The 25,786-nt window shown below is 42.0% G+C and overlaps 1 protein-coding gene across 5 annotated transcripts in view; it reads left to right on the top strand.

Annotated features, from left to right (window-relative positions):
* Positions 1–5,844: 5,844 nt before the first annotated feature.
* The window catches only part of ATL2 (atlastin GTPase 2), a 79,217-nt gene continuing 59,275 nt past the window's right edge, over positions 5,845–25,786 (top strand). For 2 of the 5 annotated variants that reach the window (XM_023216316.3, XM_023216320.3), the window contains exon 1: positions 5,949–6,090. In XM_023216316.3, the coding sequence (XP_023072084.2) occupies positions 5,973–6,090 (118 nt within the window). In that variant the 5' untranslated portion in view covers positions 5,949–5,972. Of the gene's footprint in view, positions 6,091–7,825; positions 8,076–25,786 lie in introns of all 5 variants that reach the window. The other 3 variants (XM_023216317.2, XM_023216318.2, XM_023216319.3) reach the window with 3 other exon arrangements.

The raw sequence follows: 25,786 nt of genomic DNA, 5'->3' as shown, positions 1-25,786 counted from the left end.
GTTGTCTGTAGAAGGTGATTATAGAGTTTTCAGTACCTAGCCACAATGCTAGTCTGTTATCTGAAGATACATGCTTAAGAACATAGGCTCCAGCCTGACCAACATGGTGAAACCCCATCTCTATTAAAAATACAAAAAGTAGCCAGCCATGGTGGCATGCACCTGTAATCCCAGCTCCTCGGGGGGCTGAGGCAGGACAATCGCTTGAAGCCAGGAGGTGGAGGTTGCAGTGAGCCGAGATCGCACCATTGCATTCCAGCCTGGTAGACAGAGTGAGACCCTGTCCTTTTTTTTTTTTTTTTTGAAATGGAGTCTTTCTCTGCGCCAGGACCAAGACCCTGTCTTAAAAAAAAAAGAACATGGGCTCTCGCCAGGCTCTCGCCTGTAATCCCAGCACTTTGGGAGGCGGAGGCAGGTGGATCATGAGGTCAGGAGATTGAGGCCACCCTGGCTAACAGTGAAATCCCATCTCTACTAAAAATACAAAAAATTATCTGTACATGGTGGCATGTGCCTGTAGTCCCTGCTACTCAGGAGGTGGAGGCAGGAGAATTGCTTGAATCTAGGAGGCGGAGGTTGCAGTGAGCTGAGATCGCATCACTGCACTGCAGCCTGGGTAACAGAGTGAGACTCTGTCTCAAAAAAAAAAAAAAAAAAAGGAAAAGAAAAAAAGAACATGGGCTCTCAGAACAGACAGAATTCAGTGGTTCAAATTTCAGCTCTTCAATTTACTAGTCATATGGCCTTGAAGAAATTACGTAACATTTTAAAGTCCCTGTTTCTGTAGAATGCTGATGGTGAGGATGATGTCAACAATCCTTCCCTCATGAAAGTATTTCATAGATTAAATGAAATTATGAACAGGTATTATTACTAATTGTGTTCTTGCTCTTTAATCTGTTCTTAGACTTAAAAGAGCTGTTTTATTGGAGCATTAATCACGATGGCTATCATTTATTGCCATGTGCCAGCACTGGGCTACTTTATCTATGTGATCTATAATCATAATGAAAAATGCAAGGAAGAGACCTTTACTTTTTACAGCAGAGGAAACTGAAGGTCAGAGAGGTTAATGATCTTGGTCATAAAACCAAGAGGTAGATAGAGTTGGGGTGTGAACTCAAAGCTGCTATTTTTTCCACTAAGCCCTTCTGATACTCATGTATCCCAGTTTAAGTCATTGCCCCTGCAGAGGAATACGGCTAGGAAGGATCATTATTTCCCTCTTGCATTAACAAGGGACAGCTGTCTATCCCTTGCTCTAGAAAAAAAAGAACTTTGGCCGGGCACGGTGGTTCATGCCTGTAATCCCAGCACTTTCGGAGGCTGAGGCAGGTGGATCACGAGGTTAAGAGATCGAGACCATCCCTGGCTAACACGGTGAAACCCCGTTTCTACTAAAAATATAAAAAAACTTACCCAGGCATGGTGGCGGGTGCCTGTAGTCCCAGCTACTGGGGAGGCTGAGGCAGGAGAATGGCGTGAACCTGGGAGGCGGAGCTTGCAGTGAGCTGAGATCGCATCACTGCACTGCAGCCTGGGTAACAGAGTGAGACTCTGTCTCAAAAAAAAAAAAAAAAAAAAAAAAAAGAAAGAAAAAGAAAAAGGAAAAGGAAAAAAAGAACACCTAATATTAAGAAGTAAACCCAGGCAGAAACGAATCTACCCACAGTGTTTCATATGGGGCTAATATATGCCTTTGAAGATGCCCGCAAGTCTCAACTTGAACGACTATGCCAGAGAGGTATGCGCCCATGTCCAGGCTCCTACAACAAGTATTAGCCCCAGAAACCCTTGATGTTCTTTTTCTTTCTTGTTTTTTTTTTTTTTTTTTTCTAGACAGGCTGGAGTGCAGCGGTGGGATCTCGGCTCACCGCAACCTCCGCCTCCCGGGTTCAAGTAATTCTCCTGTCTCAGCCTCCTGTGTAACGGGGATTACAGGCACGTGCCACCATGCCTGGCTAATTGTTGTATTCTTAGTAGAGACAGGGTTTCACCATGTTGGCCAGGCCAGGTCTCAAACTCTTGACCTTGTGATCCGCCCCCCTTGGCCTCCCAAAGTGTTGGGATTACAGGCGTGAGCTACCATACCCAGCAATTCTTGATGTTCTTAATTTGATCTCTCTTAGAAGGTCTTCTTAGACCCTGAATCACTAGCTTTGGATATAAATAAAATTTTTCTGCCAGTCAATAACCCAGAGTCCCTATTCTATTCTCTTCTATTTACTTACTTTTCAAGTACAAAGACAAAGCCAAGACCAGAGTCCGTTTTCTTGTTCACATCTACTCCAGCAGAAACTCCGATTTCCCTATGTCCCTACAAAATATTTCCTCCCTGGCCCCTCCCCGAAAGGAAGCCTCACCTGTGGCAAATCAGTTCATTAGCCACAGTCACTGTACAACTTCTGGGACAAATCAATGGTCTCTACCCCTCAGGTCAATGAACGGAGCCTACAGAGTCCATCATGAGAATATCGGCGACTGGGTCAAGCTCATTGCTTTGTAGTACCTCCAGTGCTTCAGGTCTCTGAGGCCAATTTACCAGCCCTGTTTTGCTTTTTGTAACCTGGGCCCTGAAGCAGCTCTGCCTGTGTCCAGAACTCCACGTAGTCTCAGAGAAACAACTTCTTCATTTCTGTAAACCATTCTTGCACAAGAAAATACATATCTTCAGGAGCAACAGTTTGCAAGCAGGGTGTAGCTTAAACAAAACTTCCAGGAAACACATCACTGAAAAGATAACAAGGTCTGCAGAGGTGCGGTTTGCCCGCAACATAGACAGCCTTTTTCATTCTCAGAGAGTGTAGTTTATCTCATTTCAGCCTCAGCAATATCCAACACCTTTTCTATTGACAACACTGCTTTGTATTTGTCTTTGGCTTTTCCCTACTCTAACCTTGCCCCATCCATCTGATATCACCCCAGGCAAGAGAGTGGTTGCCACGAATGGATATCTAAATCGCTACCTCTCACAGGGAGGACCTTCCCTTCTATCTTTTTTTTTTTTTGGTCACCCAGGCTAGAGTGCAGTGGTATGATCTTGGTTCACTGCAGCCTCGACCTCATGGGCTCAAGCAATCCTCCCACCTTGGCCTCCTCAGCACGTGGGACTACAGGTGCGTGCCTGGCTAATTTTTGTATTTTTTGTAGAGACAGGGTCTCATTATGTTGCCCAGGTTGGTCTCAAACTCCTTAGCTCAAGGGATCCACCCACCTTGGCCTCCCAAAGTGCTGGGATTACAGGCATGAGCCACCGCGCTGCCTGGCCCATTCCTTCTATCTTACACCATCTCCATGAAGGTTAAAATGATCTAGGGCAAGTTCTTGTCAGTTCTCATATTCTCAGTACCCTGTGCTTTCCCATAGAAGACTTATAAGAAGGAATGTCTCCCTGAGAGGTGACAGAGAAAAAATTTCCTTAGGAATCACTGACTTTTTTCTGGACAAAAAAAAATTAATTAATTAATTCTGTTTTTTGAGCTGGTGGTGTCAGGCAGCAATCTTTTTTGAACGGTATCGCTTCTTGTGGAGCAGGGCTAACTCATAGGCAGTGTACCCAGGGTCAGCCTTTTTTTTTTTTTTTTTTTTTTTTTGAGATGGAGTCTCACTCTGCCATCCAGGCTGGAGTGCAATGGCATGATCTCAGCTCACTGCAACATCCGCCTCCCAGGTTCAAGTGATTCTCCCACCTCAGCCTCCCAAGTAGCTGGGATTACAGGCATCCACTATCATGCCCAGCTAATTTTGGTATTTTTGTGGAGATGGGGTTTCACCATGTTGGCCAGGCTAGTCTTGAACTCCTGATCTTAGGTGATCCTCCCACCTTGGTCTCCCAAAGTGCTGGGATTACAGGCATGAACCACCAAGCCTGGTTTGTTTGTTTGTTTTTTTCAATAATGGTTTGACTTCTCTTGATTCAGGTATAGTAACCACAGATTGGGGAGAGAGTGGGTTTGGGAGACAAGATAGGCAGAACACCATAAAGAGAAGAACATAGGCTTCCTTGCCTATGAGCAAACCAATCAAAACACGAAACACACAGGGTCGCAGCCTAGATTAGTAGATAGAATTGAAGTCCTTAAAGTCGAAGGCACAGTGAAAGAAACCATAAGGTCTTTTATTACGTGTAAGATGTTCAATACCTTCCAAAGGAGTGCCTATGCTAAACATAGAGAGTGATCTGGCTTAGGTGAACACTGCAGTTTGGTAAGGATTCAGGTAGATTTTGTTGTCATTGACTGTATCAACCTTAATTTAGCAAACGGCCTATGCTGTGTTGTTTGTAAATGGTTTCTTTTTTCCATGTGCCTAAGCAAATGTTGTTTAGTGAGTAAATGACAGTAAATAAATCTTTGTAGAACAATCCTTGTGAAGATTTTTTGTCCTTCTTCTCCTCCTCCTCCTTCTCCTTCTTCTTCTTCCTCCTCAATACTATGTTTTTCAGGCCAATGATAAAACAGAAAATGTCTTGACAAAGTGAGCTCTCCAAATCATATATCACAAGGACATAAGAGGAATATCACTTAACAAGTTGATAAAGAGCCTGCCACCAATATGAAGGAGGGGGAAGGGTAACTGTTCTTTGGATTGTGGAGATGGTTCAAGTCCCAGAACTAGAACCTTAGTAACTCAAAGAATATTGCCAAGAACATGTATATAGTTATTTACCTAGATTTATATGACAATGAGAACAAACTCCATATTCTGTTGAAATATATTTGCATGGGCCGGGCGCAGTGGCTCACGCCTGTAATCCCAGCACTTTGGGAGGCTGAGGCGGGTGGATCACGAGGTCAGGAGTTCAAGACCAGCCTGGCCAAGATGGTGAAATCCCGTCTCTACTAAAAATACAAAAATTAGCAAGGTGTGGTGGCGGGGGACTGTAATCTCAGCTACTGGGGAGGCTGAGGCACAGAATTGCTTGAACCCGGGAGGCGTGAGCCACCACGCCCTGCCTAGAATGGGATTTTGAAAGCTTCAATAACACCACCTTTTCTAGAGATCGTGCTTTTCTAGAGATCGTGCAGGCTGTGAATTTTAGACTTATGAGAAGACCTGGACAAAACAGCTGTTTGTACACCCAGACATCTGTTTTTACTGGAGAAGCGGAATTTCTAATGCAGCTGGCAGCATGGTAAAAATCCAAAGGGATCATGTTTCACAGACGCCTCCACAGGCTGACTTGTATTTTAAAAAGTGACCTGAACTTTCTACTGGATGTCACTGGATCCCCAGAAGAAGGTTCATCACAATTAGGAAAGAACCTGCCACGATTCATTTTACGATTAGAGTGCTCTGTGGCTTGCCTCTGTAAGGTGCTAGGAGCACAGGGCCAGGGTATACACAGTTGAGAAGATGGGGGAGGGTCTCATAAGTAGATAGGGAACGAATGCAAACAAACCTTAGGATGGTGGGGGGGAGGGGAAGCAGCAGTAGGGACTTGGGTGAGGAGAGAAAAGATCAAGAGGAAAAGCACGGCACTGGCAACAGCTTGGGGGGTGGGTGGGGAGAGAAGAGGGGAATGGCTGTGATGAGGAGGGGGCGATGAAAAGGAGAGGAGTGCGAAAGCTACCTCACGTGCAGGATGCACGAATCAATGATTAGAGATGTAAAGCGAATTGGGAGGGAGGGACTTAGTTCTGTGGAGATCCCTTCTGCGTTTGCACAGCCTGGCCCAGCGCTAAGGGGGTGTGGTGCTGAGCTCAGGGAGGTGGGGGTGTGAGACGGCGGCGACAGGGACATCCCCGCCCCGGTCCGACCAGAAGCTTGGAGCCGGGGAGACGCATCTGCAGGCGGGCAGGGCGGGGGCGGAGCGAGCGAGCGATGGGCGGGGCGGGGGCGGAGGGAGGGCGAGGGGATACGGGCCGAGGGAGGCTCTAGGACCCGCCGGCCGCCCCGCCGGCTCCCGGGAGGTTGATAAAGCGGCGGCGGCGTTTGACGTCAGTGGGGAGTTAATTTTAAATCGGTACAAGATGGCGGAGGGGGACGAGGCAGCGCGAGGGCAGCAACCGCAACAGGGGCTGCGGCGCCGGCGGCGGACCAGCGACCCAAGCGCCGCGGTTAACCACGTCTCGTCCACGACCTCCCTAGGTACGGACCAGCGGGGCAGAGGCCGCGGGTCCCTGGTGGGGAGAGGACGCTCGCTGCTCGGGCTCGCGGGCACCGGCCGCAGGCGGCGGGGTCGGAGTCCGCGGCTGGCTGAGGTCTCCTCCCGCCGCCCCGCCTGCCCGCCGGGCCTAGCCTCAGCCGCGCCCCGCGCTCCCGCAGCGCGCGGCCTGAAAGGGCTGCTAGTGGGCCGCGGCTCCAGTAGCTGCTGGGAGAACCAGTGGCGCGCGCGTCTGCGCCCGGCCCGGCCCCCTGCCCGCCAGACCGCCGCGTGGCTGCAGCCGTGTCCGCCCCGACCTTAGGGGGCGGCCTTGAGCGGTGGCCGCATGCCCAGGGCGCGGGGAGGTCGGCTGCGGCTCCGCTCCGCCCGGCGAGCTCCGGACGCGGCGGGGCGACCCGTTAGCTGGCGGGCGCTCGCTGTCCCCCGCGCGTACCGGGAGGAAGGGGTGACTGGGGCACGATGGGCCCCGCGGAGGAGGAGGTCGCGCGGTGAGCAGACACCTTGCTGCCGGGTCCGAAAGCTCCTTAGACACCCTTCCTGGAGGGAACCGCAGTCCGCAGGCCAGGGCTCTGTCCCCGGTCTCGCGTTTCGAGGCTCCTCGGCTCCCGAACCCATTCGCGCGGGTTGTGCGTGGCTAGGGTGCAAGTCCAGATTTTCGGTCAAACTGGGGTTATGAGCCGTTTAGGAGTCATTTGGGCGATAGTAAGGCCTGATCACTCTGAAAGTGTCTGTGGTGTGAAGTCACCTGATCCTTGACTCCTTGCTTTTGCTGAATGTGAGCTCCTACTGTACGTGTACCAGGAGCGCCCCTGCCCCCTTGAAGACGCAGTTGCGTTGGCAGCGCAGTGTTGTGTATCCCTCTCACTCATAACACCCCTATTTATAGGAGTTTAGCATTTGATCTCTCACTGTGGTGCGAATTGATCGCATGAAATCCTGATTGAAAATTTTGATGGTACTTAAGAAAGGCGTAAAGTTTTTTCAAAGGCTTATAAATAGTAAAAGCCTACGGTTTGGTAAGTACGGCCAAGATAAGAGTTTATTATTAAATACACTAAATACGAGCTCGTGTCTTAAGATTTCTTTTTTTACAGTCTGTAAAGGTTTTGCTGGATACAATGTAAAACATTTTGGTATGATATTAACCACAAGGACTCGCTTTAATAGGAAAGTTTATTTGAAATATACTTCATCATTCCTGGTAGTCCTTGGCGCATGTCAGAGGTGATGACAGACCGGAGTTTTGCTAAGGGAGAAAGAAAAGGAAATAAAGCTTATTTTATTATCGTCTGCCAACCAAAACACTTGACAGAACTGTTTGTACAATGGTAGCACTCTGTAGAATAAAATACTACCAAAGAAGAAGCTTCGCCTTAGATCTGTGCTGGTTGGATTTCTTAAGTAATTAATTGTTTTGGAATGCGGATGGATTAATTTTGCTCTTTTGGTTGGACTCTAGGGGAAGATGTGTGTATTCTTTTCTTTCTTTCCTTTTTTTTGAGGTAAGAGTTTTAGATGCAGTTTCAAAATATTCTGTGTATTTACCTTATGAAAAGAAACATAAATTTATACTTCAGTTATGGTTATCAAAGTTTTTGTGCTGTGGTACTTTGAGAAGAGGTGATACTCTTCAGATTGTTGTTGAAATAGGGCCCACCATTTATTATTTAATAAATGCTTTTGTCTGCTACTCATAGGTTTTTGTCCTTTATTTTTTAGGACAGGGCAGGAAGACCTTCACTTGATGGCCATTCCCAGCAAATGATTGCCTAAAACAGCCCCTGTATCTGCTTATTTGCTCCGAGCCACTCATTAATGAGTTAAAAACTAAATGAAGTTGGTAGGATCTGTGTTTAAAGTAAGAAGAAACAGGCTGTGAATGAACAGGGAATCATCTGTTTTTGACTGTGTAGAAACTCTTTGTCTCCGTCTGCTTCCTGGAGAAATAAGCTTCAAAAACCAAGTTGGGGTGAGTCAAGTGTCACTTTAGTAGGTTAGTGTTAGGAAGATGATTTGTGTTTATCCTTTTAGGAATGTAGGATCTTTAGAAAGCAAATAAGCCCTCATTTTATTGGCTTTTAAAGTTGATAGGATTCCATAGATATGATTAAATCTATTTAGTAAAGTGTTTTGAAATACTTCAAAATTATTTAGGGAGAAGGAGCTGCCTTACAGTAAAGATATTATAGGGAAAAGAAACCCTGAGTGAAAATAAGATTATGGCCTTAAGTCGAGTACACATAGGTATATTTCAGGATTCGTTTTTCTGTGACTGTATTGTAACTTCACAAGTATAAGTAACTTTCTTGAAATTGTTAGACCTTTTCCAAAATTATGCTTTTTCCACAGTTGGTATTAGGCAGCTGCTAAGAATATGGGGAGACTGATTAACTAGTTTGGTGATGCTGAAGTTCAACATATGTTTCTTAAATTTTAGAACTTCATAGCAAGATATATTAAAAATTTGTTAATGGTCATTTGGAAGACCTGTTTGACACACACAATTGTCAGCAAAGCTGTTTGGCAGGCTCTTAAAGTTAACAACCAGAAATGTAAGGCATAGGAGTAGAAGTTAAACATTTTTTTTGGTAATGGTGGTTTAGAGCTTTACAGAGCAAGGGTTTTCTCCAGATAGGTGCAGTGAAGCAGCTTTTTTCTTTTCTTTCTTCTTTTTAAAGTGTAATGGTATTCTGATTTCCTAGACATTTTGGGTTTTCAAAGTCCAGGTGTATTATTTACTTTCTCGAAAATTTGCGAGTTATTTACTTTAAGGAATGTAGATGTGAACATAGAATAACTGAACTTGATTCCACAGTTAATTCATTATTCTAGTAGGTTTCTTCCTATCTGTTAGTCCTCCACACCACACGTGATACAGAACACTTGAGGGCTTTCTCTACGGCTTTAAAAATGGATAGCAGTCTGAGTCTGAGTGTGATGGCTCACGCCTGTAATCCTAACACTTTCGGAGGCCGAGGCAGGTGGATCACCTGAGGTCAGGAGTTTGAGACCAGCCTGACCAACATGAAGAAACCCCGTCTCTACTAAAAATACAAAATTAGCCGGGTGTGGTGGCGCATGCCTATAATCCCAGCTACTTGGGAGGCTGAGGCAGGAGAATCACTTGAACCTGGGAGGTGGAGGTTGCAGTGGCACATGCCTGTAATCCCAGCTACTTGGGAGACTGAGGCAGGAGAATCACTTGAACCTGGGAGGTCGAGGTTGCAGTGGCACATGCCGGTAATCTCAGCTACTCGGGAGGCTGGGGCAGGAGAATTGCTTGAACCTGGGAGGTAGAGGTTGTAGTGAGCTGAGATTGTGCCAGTGCACTTCAGCCTGGGCAACAAGAGCAAAATTCTGTCCCCCCGAATAAAAGGATAGCAGGAAGAAAATACCAACCTGAAAATATGATGGCAATAGGATAACACTTGGTAGATATTATAGAAAGAAGTAGAACGATTAGTAAAGGAAGTAGAACAATTCTGTTATGGACACGGAGAAGCATGAAGTATTCAGAAGTGCAAGGCCAAAATAACTTTTACAAATGATTTTCCAAGTTATGGGACGTGTCTCTGTGTGCTTGGGTGTACACACATATTGCTAAACTTGGATACAGTTTTGTAAAAGTATGTGTATTTAAGTAGCCACCTTCACTACCTACTCTGAGACAAATGGCTGTGTGGTGTATGGTCTGATGATAGTTACTAGAAACAACTTTCAAGTCATAAAAGACTAACACCCTCTGTTTTCCCAAGAAGATAGTATGTACTTTTGATTGACCTTGGATTTGGTTTTCTGACCAGTACAAGCAGAATCTAGGGGATTCCCTTGCTTAAGCTACTAGCTTAATAAAAAGTATTCATACAACCCTTGTTCATACAACTTTATAATTGGCACCCAAACAACCACTTAGAGGCTAGCTGGATATCCTGCTGGCCGGTAACTGTAATAACTTGTTGGAGAAGTATGTAACTGGTGAAAGATACTTATCTAGGATCTCTAGTACATTTTATCTTTGATTGCAAAGATGCTCTGATTGTGGCGGCAATGCGTCTTTAATCATAAGGAGGATATAATGTAGTGGGAAAAGAATGAGGAGTCAAATGAGTGATTTCACTTAAGCTCTCTGAGCCTTGAGCCCTCATACAATAGTGATAATCTGTAACAAGGCTGTCGTGGGAAACAGATGATAGGGTACAAGTGTTTTGTAGTACTTTACAGTTTGTAAAAGTGTCTTATGGCATAGTAACATATATGTAAGAACGTACCAGTGTGGCTACTTGTGTTGTTATGCTATTATATATAACGTGTATATTTGCAATAGAAAGTTATAATTTTTTCCTGTAATGTGGACAGAGATTTAGGTTGGGCAAGGGTGGTAGGCAAGTTTTAAATTTTAGCTGTAAAATGTTGATAATATGTTCATGATAGGGTTATTATAAGTATCAAATGTGTTAAAAGTGCTTAACCCAGTGCGAAGTAGTCTGTTGGAGGTGGTTGTTACTATAATGGGTGGTTATTTAAGATGAACCTTCGAACTAAAAAGTAATTTTCAAAATAGGCAACTTGGAAGGTGTTTGTTCAGTTTTTAACATAAGATGTGATTATATATTCATGCTTCTTAGCGATCTTCATTTTAATAAACGTACATTTTAGACAGTTTAATCTTGGGGCAAAGTAGTTCTTCTGGAATTGTTTATTTCAATTACAGGATTTCATATGAGTAGTTACAGCAGTTTCCAAGTACGCTTGTCCCTTGGTATCCATGGGAGATTAGTTCCAGGACCTCCCTCTGATGACAGAATTCAAGGATGCTCCAGTCCCTGGTATAACATGGTATATTATTTGCATAGAACCTATGTGCATCCTCCCGTATACTTTAATCTCTAGACTGTAATACCTAATACAATGTAAATCATTGTTACACTGTATGCTTAGGGAATAATGACAAGAAAAAATTGTACATGTTCAGTACAGATGCAATTAAAGAATTTTTCTATTCCTGGTTGGTTGAATTCATGGATGTGGAACCCATAGATATGGAGGGCTGACTTGACTGTATAGTGCATTGGCTTTTCAAACAGTAAATCTGCAAAATCTAACTTGGATCTGTTATGCATAGGATTGCCAAACAAACAAACAAACAAAAACCCCTAGTAACTTGAAACCATACTAACAGTGAATCTCATAAAACCTTATTTTTCCCTTCATTTAATCCTTTAGAATAGAGTCATGGTCAGTGATTAGAACTACATCCATCTTTAACATTTTAACTTTAGTTCTGTAAACTTGCTATGACTTTTGAAATGGATTTAGAATGGAGACTTAGATTTTAATACTAGGTCTGTAATGTTTTATTTTTATTTATTTATTTATTCTGAGACAGAGTCTCCCTTTGTCACCGAGGCTGGAGTACAGTGGCGTGATCTTGGCTCACTGCAATCTCTACCTCATGAGTTCAAGCGATTCTTGTGCCTCAGCCCCCCGAATATCTGGGACTACAGGCGTCTGCCACCATGTCCAGCTAATTTTTGTATTTTTAGTAGAGACGGGGTTTCACCATGTGGGGCAGGCTGGTCTCGAACTCCTCCTGATCTCAGGTGATCCACCCACCTCGGCCTCGCAAAGTGCTGGGATTACAGGCATGAGCCACTGCACCCTGCCTGGGTCTGTAATGTTTTTCTGTAACTTTTTTTCCCCTTCCCAGTGGTTAATATCTACTCTAGCAAACTTACGGTGATTTTTTTTTTTTAATTTTGTTTTGTTTCTATTTTTTGAAACAAGGTCTTGCCCTATTGCCCAGGCTGGAGTGCAGTGGCGTGATTACCACTCACTGTAGTTTTGACCTCCCTGGCTCACATAGTCTTCCTGAATCAGCCTCTTGAGTAACTAAGACTATGGGAGTGTACTACCACGCCTGACTAGTTTTTAAAATTTTTTGTGGAGATGGGGTCTCCCTGTCTTGTCCAGGTTAGTGTCAAACTCCTGGACTCAAGTGATCCTTCCATCTCGGCCTCCCAAGTAAGTGTTGGGATTACAGGCATCAGCCACCATACCCAGCCATTTCTTTCTTTCTTTCTGTTTTTTTTTTTTTTTTTTTTTTTTTATTAAAGAGGTGAAACCTATAAATGCACTTTAGAAATTTGAAAGCCTTCTATAAAGAAACTCGTTAAAGGAGGAAAGTTGGCACAGTAAATGGGGAGCTTTTTAAACATTTCAATGAATGAATTTGTGGGATGCCAAAAGTTGGTTTAATTTCACCTTTATCAGAATCGGGGAGTTGATTTTTGCCATTTCCTAATCTTTTTTTTATCTTTTTATATTTTTTTCTTTACTTCCCTCCCCCCCCCCAACCCCCCCCCCCCTGAGATGGGGGCTACTCTTGTTGCCCAGGCTGCAAATCACAACTTGCTGCAACCTTGAACTTCTGGGGTGTGCCCTCCGCCCCCACGACTTCAGCTTTCTATGTGGCTAGGTCTACAGGCTTGCACTACCCTGCTGGGCCAGGGACTGATTTTTTTTTTGTTTTGTTTTGAGATCGAGTCTTGCTCTGTTGCTCAGGTTGGAGTGTAGTGGCACAGACTTGGCTCACTGCAACCTCCACTTCTGGGTTCAAGCGATTCTGCTGCCCCAGCCTCCCAAGTAGCTGGGACTACAGGCACCCGCTACCACACCTGGCTAATTTTTGTATGTTTTAGTAGAGACAGGTCTTACCACATTGGTCAGGCTGGTCTCAAACTCCTGACCACAAGTGATCCGCCTGTCTTGGGCTCTCAAGGTGCTGGGATTACAGGCATGAGCCACTGTCCCGGCTGGGTTGATTTTTTTTTTTTTTTTTGGAGACAGAGTCTCACTCTGTCTCGCTGGCTGGAGCGCAATGGCGTGATCTCGGCTTACTGTAATCTCCACCTCCCGGGTTCAAGTGATTCTCCTGCCTCAGCCTCCTGAGCAGCTGGGATTACAGGCGCCCACCACTGCGCCTGGCTCATTTTTGTATTTTTAGTAGAGACAGGGTTTCTCCATGTTGGCCAGGCTGGTTTCAAACTCCTGATCTCAGGTGATCTGCCCACCTCAGCCGCCAAAGTGCTGGGATTACAGGTGTGAGCCACCTTCTGGTCTTGATTTTTTTAAATGACAAATCTGAGAGAAGTTTTGATGGGGAAACATCCCTGTTCTTAGATTTTTTTCAAGATGGCTATTAATAACATCTTCATAAATTGCTGTTTTCTTTTTATCAGCACTTTTTATTTTTTATTTATGTACTTATTTTTGAGACAGGGTCTCAAATATGCAGCCTCCACCTTCTGGGCTCAAGTGAACCTCCTGCCTTAGTCTCCTGAGTAGCTGGGACTTACAGGTGTGTGCCACCGTGCCTGGCTCATTAAAAAAAAAAAAAATTAGCTGGTGTGGTGGCTCACACCTGTAATCCCAGCACTTTGGGAGGCTGAGGCAGGTGGATCATGAAGTCAGCAGTTCGAGACCAGCCTGAGCAACATAGTGAAACCCTGTGTCTACTAAAAAAAAAATTTTTTTTTCTTTGAGACAGTGTCTTACTCTGTTACCCAGGCTGGAATGCAGAATCTCGGCTCACTGTACCTTCTGAGTTCAAGCGATTGTCGTGCCTCTGCCTCCCAAGTAGGTGGGATTACAGGCATGTGCCACCACGCCCAGCTAATTTTGTATTTTTAGTAGAGATGGGGTTTCATCTCTACTAAAAATGGGCTGGTCTCGAACTCCTGACCTGAGGTGATCTAGCGACCTTGGCCTCCCAAAGTGCTGGGATTACAGATGTGAGGCACCGTACCCAGCCTGGCATGTACATTTTCGAGAGTAAAGCCACACATGGCTAGATCCATTCAGAAAGGTTTTACCCATTTATTCTTCATCAGGGTTAGGTTTGTGCTTGTTTGCAAGTACCTTTGTTCACGGTGGGTGTTGTTAATTAAAAATAAATGCCAACATATAGGTAAAAATGGGCTTAGTACTAGTTTAATTTGCAACTTTTTGATTGTAGTTGATGTTGGAATAGTAATATGGTAATTGAAAATGTGAATTACTTAATTTACTTTTTTAGAGATGAAGTATCAGTATGTTGCCCAGGCTAGTCTCGAACTCCTGGGATTAAGTGATCCTCCTACCTTCACCTCTCAAAGTGCTGGGATTACAGGCGTTAGCTACTGTGCCCAGCCCTGAATTCTTTTTATTAATTGCTTTGTAATATTTTTTGAACATTTCTCAGTATTTCCTTTATTGTTTTATAAAAGCCTGTTTGCATGCAGGAAATTATTTTTCATATTTGCTTTTTAATTTTGTATTTTTTTGGTGAGAATTGTGTGTGTTGGTTTCTTTTGTGTTTTTCTTAAATAAATTGGCAATTTTTTTGAACTTATTAGTGGTAGTCTCTTAGTCTTTAGGCGTGCTATTGGAGTACTTTTAAAAAGTTGTTTTAGGCCACGTGTGGTGGCTTACGTTTGTAATACCAGAACTTTGGGAGGCCAAGGTGGGCAGATCACCTGAGGTCAGAAGTTTGAGACCAGCCTGGACAACATGGTGAAACCCCATTTCTACTAAAAATACAAAAATTAGGTAGGCCTGGTGGCGAGCGCCTGTAATCCCAGCTACTACAGAGGCTGAAGCTGGAGAATCACTTGAACCCTGGAGGTGGAGGTGGCAGTGAGCCAAGATCACACTGTCGCACTCTAACCTGGGTGACAAGAGTGAAACTCTGTCTCAAAAAAAAAAACCAACCAAAAAAATTGTTTTAAATTGTTTTTTTTGAGACGAAGTCTCGCCCTGTTGCCCAGGCTGGAGTGCAGTGGCATGAACTCGGCTCACTGCAAGCTCCGCCTCCTGGGTTCACGCCCTTCTCCTGCCTCGGCCTCCCTCGTAGCTGGGACTACAGGCACCAGCCACCACGCCCGGCTAATTTTTTTTTTTGTATTTTTAGTAGAGACGGGGTTTCACCATGTTAGTCAGGATGGTCTTGATCTCCTGGCCTTGCGATCTGCCTGCCTTGGCCTCCCAAAGTGCTGAGATTACAGGCATGAGCCACTGCACCTGGCCTTAAATTGTTAATGATATATTGATTGTTTATTCCTATCTCTTTTTATTGTCAGAGAGTGGGCATCTCTTTTAGTGCCTAGTAGTGTGGTAGAAGAGAATCAAGCTTAGGAGCTGGGTTCAGATCTCTACAAACAAGTTTTACTTTCCTGAAGTAAAAACAACCTACCTGAAAAGTTTGAAGATTAAAAGATAATGTCTTGGCTATGTGCGGTGGCTCGTGCCTCTAATCCTAGCACTTTGGGAGGCTGAGGCTGCAGGATGGAACTGAGCCTGGATGACATAGTGAGACTCTGTTGCTAAAAAATAATAGTAATAGTAATAAAGATAATGTCTTAAAGTGTTTGGCATGTACTGAGTGCACAAAGTTATCATCTCTTCTCTTGAGGGTAGGACATGAAGGGACTGGGGTTAGTTTTCTTTTGGGACTAGAGGCCGGAATGGGACAGGCAAATAGAGGACCATACTTAGACAAAGAATTAGCTTTTTTCCCTTGATAGTTTTAGTTGACATATTGTATAGCTACCTTATAAAAGGGCTTTTGAGCTGCTTGTAGCGAATACCTACAAAAAATAACATGGGACAGGTGCTTGCTCTGAGCTTTCGCGTAGATCATAGAGACTTTATGCATATTTGTGAGTTAAGTTTATTATTAAGCTTATATGTTCTGAAGTAGAAATTGCCATGTGTTAGAGTTGTAGAGGAACATTTCATGGAAGAGGGAGGCTTTGTCACACTTTGAAGAATGGTTAGATCTTAGAGAGCAAAGTGTAGGCTTTGCCACTGGTTTGAAGATAAAAAGATAGGCAGTATTTTGGTAACCTTTTTATGACATAATTTAAGCATTTGACCCTGATTTCTGAGAATTTTCAATCTGAAAGAGATGCTTAAAAAAATACTTAAAAGCAATTAGATAGAGGCAACTGAAAGACCAAGACCAGAGTATGCCTCATAAAAAAAAGGAATGGGGCTGTTTTTCTGTAGCCAAATACAGCAAATAATTGGTTTAAATAACTGGACAATTCCTGGAACAATTGTCTGAGGGGCTCAAAATGCAACTTAAAAACCGTGCTAATGTCTCCTTCCTTCCTCCTGTTTTTGAGCGTATGTGTTTGTTTACTACAAGGAATCCTGACATGTACCCTCAAATTGCCAAACTAGAGAGGGGATAAAAGGAGAGTATAGTGCGAAGCTCTGACTTTTTTTTTTGTTTTTTTGTTTTTTTTCATATTAGTCACATTTTATCTAGTTGGAAGGATGTTTATTTGTCTCCTTTTGGCACCATTCCCTTCTTTTCACAGCTGCTCTTGTAGTAGGACTTTTGTCTGTATTGAGCCAAGTCTGGAATTTGAGTGAATACTTACCTTTTGTTTTTTGAGACAGAGTTTTGCTGTCGTCGCCTAGGCTGGAGTGCAGTGGCGCTATCTCGGCTCACTGCAACCTTCGCCTCCCAGGTTCAAACCATTCTCTTACCTCAGCTTCCGAGTAACTGGGATTTTAGGTACATACCACCACAACCGGCTAATTTTTTTCTTTTCGAGATAGAGTCTCATTCTGTCACCCAGGAGTGATCTCTGCTCACTGCAACCTCTGCTTCCAGGGTTCAAGCGATTCTCCTACTTCAGCTTCCCAAGTAGCTTGAATTACAGGCGCCTGCCCCCACGCCCAGCTAATTTTTTTTGTATTTTTAGTAGTGATGGGGTTTCACTATGTTGGACAGGCTGGTCTCAGACTCTTGACCTTGTGATCCACCCACCTTGGCCGCCCAAAGTGCTGATATTACAGGTGTGAGCCACTGCACCTGGTCAATTTTTTGTATTTTTAGTAGAGAAGGGTTTCACCATGTTGGCAAGGCTGGTCTTGAACTCCTGACCTCAGGTGTTCCGCCTGCCTCGGCCTCCCAAAGTGCTGGGATTATAGGCGTGAGCCACCATGCCTGGCCTTCTCTTTTTTTAAACTGCTGCTGTAACAGTCATCAGAGGTAGAGAGATGTGGCAGAATGGAACTTAGTGTCTAAATTTCCAGAGTATTGGCATAAAGCTTTTTGAAATTTGTCATAGTAGCCCTATTCAATCTAAATGTCTATTCTAAATTTAAATATTCTAACTTTAAGTGTGTGTGTGTGTATGTGTGTGTGTGTGTGTGTGTGTGTGTGTGTGTGTATGATTCCCTTGCTAACTGGCTATCCCAAATTTCATAGTTCTTTTATGGGCTTGATACTTTACAACTCTTAGAAAGTTAGTTTTTGAGCCTAAAAGAGAATGCTTAAACTATATGCCTAAGTCAAGGAAACCTTCTCTGTTTTTGATTAATTCTTGATCCCTGTGCTACAAAATCTTGGAACTCTTAGAGTCATTGTACTAAAAATACTTCTGGAAATAGAAATGTAGTACATTGTTTTTTTATAAGGCATGTAAGAAAAGTGAGTGTCTCCTATAACAGATATGGAACAATTTAGTGTTATCTGTGGCCTTAGGCCAAAGAATGATGTTGAAGAACTGGCTCTTCCATTTTTACTGTCACCTCTTGACTTTGGACTTCTCACTTTATATCCAGGCTCTTGAAATTGCCTTATATCTGATTTGCTCATTACACTTCTTACTCATCACTTTGAGTTTATCTCTGCAACACAGCTTTGATTCTGTCTCTCCTCTGCTCTGAAATTGTCAGTGGTACTCCTCAGGGATGATGTCCAGCATTCTTAGACTATACTTTTATTTTTATTTTATTTTATTTTTTTTTGAGATGGAGTCTTGCTCTGTTGCCCACGCTGGAGTGCAGTGGCGCAATCTTGGCTCACTGCAACCACTGCCTCCTGGGTTCAAGTGATTCTTCTGCCTCAGCCTCCTGAGTAACTGGTATTACAGGCATCCGCCACCATGCCCAAGTAACTTTTGCATTTTTACTAGAGACAGGGTTTCACCATGTTGGTTAGGCTGGTCTCCAACTCCTGACCTTATGATCTGCCTGCCTTGGCCTCCCAAAGTGCTGATATTACAGGCTTGAGCCACTGTGCCCGGCCCAGACTACATTTTTAAAGTTAGCCTTAATCTGATCCTCAGGGCTTAAGAGATGCAGCCGTCTTCAGAATGTCTTTATTGATAACCCTAGTTTAGATAATCCAAAAAGGGCTGCTTTTTTTAAACTCAAATAGCATTTCCTTTATGTTACAGTATCCTTTTATACTTGTTTGTGCTAGAACCGTTAAGAGTAAGGACTGTTGTTATTGAATTGTACTTCTGTCTAGCATAGTGCCTTGCTCTCTAGTTACCAGTGTGAAGTAGGTAGGGTGGGAGGTCTTCCTCGTAATTCATGACACATTGGATAGTAGGTGTTCTGAGAATTGTTGGAGTCAGTGAATAGGAAACAGGGAGTTGCACATTTACTTATATTTAAATATATGTGCATATCTTGCCAAAGATGGGCAAATAGACTATTATTGCATCCTATATTTTAAAGGTGTGCAATTTAACACTTGCCCTTCTAGAAAGTTTATGAAGAAAAAATTGATCCCCAAATATTGGGAGACTGTGTAAATGATTTGCTGACTGTATAAATAAATATTAACTAGGAAATTTTTGGAAAAATAGCTGTATGCCAAGATTTGTTACAAAGACGATAAATAACCCCCCCCCCCCCACCTTTTAAATAAACAACTTGTATTTTTGGTAACTTTTTTCAGGTTTCTAGAAATACTAAGCATATAAGAATTCAGTTGTGAGTTTGTTCAACAAACATGCTTATTTGATCATAAAGACACTAACAGTTTGGCTTAGTTGGAAGATAATGCATTTTGACAATTACAAAGACCTGGTCGTGCATCCTGAGTTGACTACTTACAAAATGTGTGTCCTTGCAGATTGCTTAATCTGAGCTTCAGTGTCCTCCTTTATGGAAACAAGGAAACTCATAGCTACTCCACAAAGTGATTTTGAGGTTTAAAGAGATAATAGGCACATAGTAGGCACTCTGTGTTTTTCACTCTTTGTAGTAAAAGCTACAGCACCTAAAATTATTTCATACAGTAAATTATTTTGAGGGATGAGAAAGTTACTAATATTATTTCCTCTTTTCCTCCAGATGTCCATGTCTTTCAGTTCTTTGCTCAAATGTCATCTTGTAGGAGAAGTTATCTCTGACTATTGTCTTAAATGACAACTCCTGCCTCCATTTCCCTTGGCTTGCTTTACTTTTCTCTGTAGCACTTAACACTCGCTGATGTCATACGTGTTTTCTCTTGCTCTATCTTCAGGATGTAGGCTCCTATGGGCAGGATTTTTGTTGTTGTTCTTAATTTTGTTTTACTACTGAATCTGTAGTTCTCAGAACTGTGTTGTAGGTGTTCAGTGACTATTGAAAGAATAAAGATTTATGCATCTCCAATTCTAGACCTTTCACCCCTTGTGTCAGAATTGCCATGGTGCTGGTTAGTGGGGTGCTTGTTAAAAATGTAGATTTCTGGACTCCATGGATCAGCTGAATCAGACTCTGGAGGTGGGGTCTAAGAATCTGTATTCTGAGCCGGTTACCCAGATGGTTCTTAAACTCTAGTGGGTGTGAGACTCACTGTTTTACGGTGTGGCTGTGGCTCATTAAATATTGACAGTATTAGCTCAGTCATAGGTCCATGATAAATAATTGAATTACAAATGTGTTGACCTTTCTTTAGTGAGCAGTTTTTTTACCCTGTGATATGTATGGTGAGGAAGGGTTATGTGTATTTGTAATTGTGATTATTTTGGTTACTCTAGTTTTTTCCCAAACATCTAGTTTAATGTGGAACTTTAGGGAGCTAGAAATCTCAAATACCAGATGTTAGTGAATCCACCTTTCCCAAGCAAAAACAAGCCCGTTAAACCCATTCTTATTCTGTACTTGTAGTTTTTTACTCATAAGAATTTATTAGCTAATATTAGGGATTTATTTTAAATGATAAGCATCATTATGTGGACTGATTTGAATCTCCTTTCTATGGCTGTATCACTGGGGAACAATGATTGATCTGTTTAAGAATTATCCTATAACATCGAAAAGCAGTTTGGTATAGTGGAAACAGCATGGGTTTAAAAGAAATCTTGATGCATGCATTACCTTGTAGCTGTAGAATCTTAAATAATTTTTAAAAAAATATTTGAATATCCACATTTCCTCTCTCTGAAATGGAGCTAATAGCTAAGTTACTGGGTTGTTGAGAGGATTATTTCATTGAGTCATTTCAGTAAATGTAAGTTTTCTTGCCTGTGGAGGTAAATTTTTAGGCAAATTAAAATGTTTCATTCAAAACAATTGTAATGTATTTCAAACTTACAAAAATGACAGAGAAAGATAAAATAGATACCCAAGTAGCCATTGCATTGATCTAATATATAATATTTGCCATATTGATTTCAAATCCTTTTTAAAAGAGAAATAAAATGTTACTATGCAGTTGAATGGTTCTCCTAATAACCTTTCTCTTTTCCCCTTTCTTCATAGACATACATACATCTGTCCTGAAAGTGGTGTATGCTTTCTGGTTTTTAAATAGTTTATAACATTTGCCTATTTCATAAATAACATACAGTATTTTGTTGTGTTTAAAACATGATGAGTGGTTCAGACTGTATTCTTTTGTAGCTTGATTTAATTTTTTTCATTCCACATTGGTGTGGGAGCTTATCCATATGTAAATATTTAGATCTTATGCATTAATTTCAATTCTCTGACTTTTATTTATCCATGCGTATTTAGGTTGTTCCAAATTTTTTTTTTTGTAATTACAAACAATAGTTTGGTGAACAAGGAACCATGTTTCATTCTTCTTGTATATATATGCAGGAATTTCTCTAGGGTATAAACAACTTACCTAAAAATATTAAAGTAAGAAAGTTTCAATATCGTGTGCTCTCATTCTTTAAAAATCTGGTCCACATAACAAAAGTATGTTCTCCCTCATCTCCCCCCAAAAAAGTACCTAAGAGCCAGTCCAAGACCCTTTTTTTTTGGTCTTGACTTGAGGTGAGATTTTCTTAAGACTTCTCTGTAGAAGGAAATGAAGAGCCTTAATGTGAGGACTTGCAGAACCTGAATAGAATGTCTGAATTTCTGTCTTGTTGATGATAGAGTTCCCCGAGGCTGGGTGTGGTGGCCCACACCTGGAATCCCAGCACTTTGGGGAGGCGGAGGCAGGAGGCCCCTTTAGTCCAGGAGTTTGAGACCAGCCTGGGCAACATAGACCTGGTCTCTCTAAAAAATAAAATTTGTTGACTGTGGTAGTACATGCCTGTGGTCCCAGCTACTCAGGAAGTTGAGTTGGGAGGATCACTTAAGCCCTGGGGGTCAAGGCCACAGTGAGCTGTGATTGTGCCACTGTACTCTAGCCTGGGCATCAGAGCAAGACCTCATCTCAAAACAAACAAGCAAAACACCCAAAATCTTAAAAAAAAAATTCCCCTGAGCCATCGTTCATTCTAGAATCTCCTGACTAGCTAACAAAGTTGACTTCTTAAATTTCAACCTCATTTAAAATACCAAATTTAAATTTACTTTAGTATTCTTTTTTTTTTTTGAGATGGAGCCTTGCTCTGCCTAGGCTAGAGTGCAGTGGCACGACGATCTCATCTCACTGCAACCTCTGCCTCCGGGGTTCAGGTGATTCTCCTGTCTCAGCCTCCTGAGTAGTCGGGATTACAGGCATCTGCCATCATACCCAGCTATTTTTTTGTATTTTTAGTAGAGATGGGGTTTCACCATATTGGCCAGGCTTGTTTTGAACTCCTGACCTCAAGTGATCCACCTGCCTCGGTCTCCCAAAGGGCTAGGACTACAGGCGTGAGCTACCGCGCCTAGCTAACTTTAGTATTTTTTTAAAGTACACTTATATTCAGGTGTATGCTTTAAGAACTGGTTAATATTTGATGACAAACTTTGGGAATAATAGTTTGAGTTTATACACTTGTAAACCATTTTACATTTTTCTTCATTTTTTAAAAATAAACGCTTAAAGGCATTTTTATGCCTTAGTGTTCTTTGAGTGGGAATAGCAAAAATTCTGTGACATCAGTGGTAGTTACTATGGAAACGGGGTACATTTCAAGTGGAAAATAGTATGTGAATCCTATAGGAAAAACAACTCTGTTTCCTGATTTAATAGTAATGAAAGAAGATGAATGATATTATATACTCTTTAAAGCTTTTTTTTTTTTTCGTGATAGAGTCTGGCTCTGTCGCTCAGGCTGCAGTGCAGTGGTGGGATCTCAGCTCACCACAACCTCCGTATACCGGGCTCTGGGGTTCAAGCAATTCTCCTGCCTCAGCCTCCCCAGTAGCTGGGATTGCAGGCGTGTGACACCTCGCCCAGCTAATTTTTGTATTTTTAGTGGACACAGGGTTTCACCATGTTGGCCAGGCTGGTCTGGAACTCCTGACCTCAGGTGATCCACCCACCTTGGCCTCCCAAACTGCTAGGATTACAGGCATGAGCCACTGCACCTGCCCTCTTTAAAGCATTTTTAAAAGTCTTTTAGGGTGGTCTTTTGTTGTTGGCTAGAAAGGGACAAGGCTAATGGCAGAAAATACTTGGCAACTGAAATTGTTAATAGGTCCTTTCCTGGAGTCTTTAAAATTTTTGCTTTTGTAATTTGCATTGTAGTTCTAATTTTATATGAGATAAAGTTGACTTTATAAGTTCTTAATGTTTTATAGGACCAGATTATGAGTTAAAATATTTTCTTGTGGTATCTATTTGACTAATAGCTGTTTTTTTCTTTCAAAAAAATTTATTGAAATCCAAGTTTGTGTGTTTGTCAGTACTTGTAATCCTCGTATCCCAGGGTGCATCAGTCTTGTGGGGGAGACCCAGCACTGTCATAAAAGCTCACCCAGGTGATTGGATGAGCTAGACTAATAGTTTAATAAAGCTCAACTAGCTGATAGTTTTCAATCCTAGCTGTATATCATGTTAACATTTTAAAATAATTTCTATAGCTTTTTCCTTTTTAAAGTAGAGATTGTTTTATGTACCTTGACTGTTTTGAACTTTGGTATATCAAACCCTTGATAGCAACCCTGGAGTGGCTAGTTGTATCAGAGTATTAGCAGTCTCCCAGGAAAAATAGAGCGTTACAGTTTTAGCTTGAAAACTTTTTCCTTCCTTGAAAATTTTATTGTAATATTGTTAGAAACTACATGAAATGAAATTAAATGAATGGCACTTACCTAAACACTTGCTAAACAGAGTGAACCTTGTTAGTCCTTACATCCTAAGGACCAGCAATGTTGGCATCATCTTGGATTTAATAATGTGGTTTCAAACTCAAGCCCAGATTTATTGAATCAGAATATGTATTTGAACAAGATACTCAGATGATGTATATTCATGTTAAACTTGACAAGCACTGCTGTAGATGAAATAACATTAAATAAGACCTGGCCTTGATTTCCCCCCAAACAGTAGTTTAATTGTATGTTTTTCTTATTCTTAAAATGAGCAAATTGGGCTGCATAATCTATAAAGCCTGTGGGAGTGATATAATAGTTTTAATTTTAAGTGTTGAGGCTAATTTTTAAGCATATGTACTAGAACTTGAATGTTCTCATGTATCTTGATATATATTCTAGAGTATATATGTATATTCTATTAATGCCTAAAACCTTGTAGTTCTTAGAAAATGCTTTTCCTCCCCAATATAAAAAAGTATCTCTAGAGGTTTTTTTTTTTTTTTTTTGAGACAGAGTCTTGCTCTGTCGCCCAGGCTGGAGTGCAGTGGTGCAATCTTGGCTCACTGCAACCTCCGCCTCCCAGGTTCAGGCGATTCTTCTGCCTCAGCCTCCCGAATAGCTGGGAATACAGGCGCGCCACCACGCCTGGCTAATTTTTGTATTTTTAGTAGAGACGAGGTTTCACCATGTCTACTTCTTTTTTTTCCTTAATCCCAAATGTGATAGGAAACATTTCTGACTGAGGGTTCTGTAGGAAGTTAATCATAAATATATTAAACAAACATATGTATAGTAACTATAAACTTTTTATTTTATTTATTATTTATTTTTGAGATGGAGTCTTGCTCTGTTGCCAGGCTGGAGTGCAGTGGCACGATCTTGGCTCACTGCAGCCTCCACCTCCCGGGTTCAAGTGTTTCTCTTGCCTCAGCCTCTCGAGTAGCTGGGGTTACAGGCACCCACCACGATGCTCAGCTAATTTTTATATTTTTAGTAGAGACAGGGTTTCACCATGTTGGCCAGGATGGTCTCGATCTCCTGACCTCATGATCCACCTGCCTTGGCCTCCCAGAGTGCTGGGATTACAGACGTGAGCCACTGTGCCCAGCCGGCTAAACCTTTTAAATTAGAGTTCCAGCATTAAAGTATATACTGTGTACAAGGTACTCCGGTTTATAGTCAACACCAAGTTTTTTTAATTAAAAAACCTGTCTGTAAAATACTGTTTGAGCATCTGATTTAGTGTAGAATTAAAGGGACTTTAGGATGGTAATTTAAATATTTCTTTAAAGCTATCTAGATGGTGAATAGACAGTTCATATAAGAGGAAACATGCAGAGAAATGCTTGTTAGTGAAAGAAATGAGTATTAAAGCAGTTTGAATGGTGTGACTGAAGAACTTTTCAGTTTTATTTAATTTTATTTACATTAAAAACTGTTTTGTTAGTATGGATACAAATAGTGGAAAATGATTAATATTTGATTCAGTTATTATGCTGGACAACTTTGTTGGAACAACTTTTCTACGTAAGTCTACTTTTTCAGTTGTAAGTTTTATGAAATTAAATGATTACGTGTTTCTGATAAGCATTTAGTATCTTAAGTTGAAATGTGCCCTAGGTGTAAAATACACAACAGATTTAGAAGACTGTATGTAATACAAAGTAATAATCGGCCAGGCATGGTGGCTCATGCCTGTAATCCCACCACTTTGGGAGGCTGAGCGAGGTGGGTGGATCACTTGAGCCCAGGAGTTTGAGACAAGCCTGGGCAACATGGTGAAACTTTATCTCTACAAAAAATATTAAAAAAAAATTAGCTGCCTCACGCTTGTAGTCCCAACTACTTGGGAGGCTGAGGGAGGAGAATTGCTTGAACCCAGGGGGAAGAGGTTGCAGTGAGCCAAGATTGCACCATTGCACTCCAGCTTGGTTGATGGGAGTGAAATCCTGTCTCAAAAAAAAGAAAAAGTAAAAAATACTGAGTAGGTTGAAATGATAATATTTTGGGTTAGTAAATAAAAATATTATTTAAACGATTTTTTAAAAAATGTGACAGAAAACTTAAAATTACATATGTGGCTAATTTTTCTTGTGGATAGGGCTGTCTATGCTACATAGACATATACATATATATGTATGTGTATGTGTATGTGTGTATATATATATTTTTTGAGACAGAGTCTCGCTCTGTCGCCCAGCCTGGAGTGCAGTGGTGCAATTTTGGCTCACTGCAAGCTCCGCGCTCTGGGTTCACACCATTCTCCTGCCTCAGCCTCCTGAGTAGCTGGGACTACAGGTGCCTGCCACCACACCTGGCTAATTTTTTGTATTTTTAGTAGAGATGGCGTTTCACCGTGGTCTCGATCTCCTGACCTTGTGATCCACCCACCTCGGCCTCCCAAAGTGCTGGGATTACAGG

Source organism: Piliocolobus tephrosceles, chromosome 15, assembly GCF_002776525.5.
Source record: "Piliocolobus tephrosceles isolate RC106 chromosome 15, ASM277652v3, whole genome shotgun sequence".
NCBI classification, from domain to species: domain Eukaryota; kingdom Metazoa; phylum Chordata; class Mammalia; order Primates; family Cercopithecidae; genus Piliocolobus; species Piliocolobus tephrosceles.
This window is presented reverse-complemented; position numbering and strand designations above follow the sequence as displayed.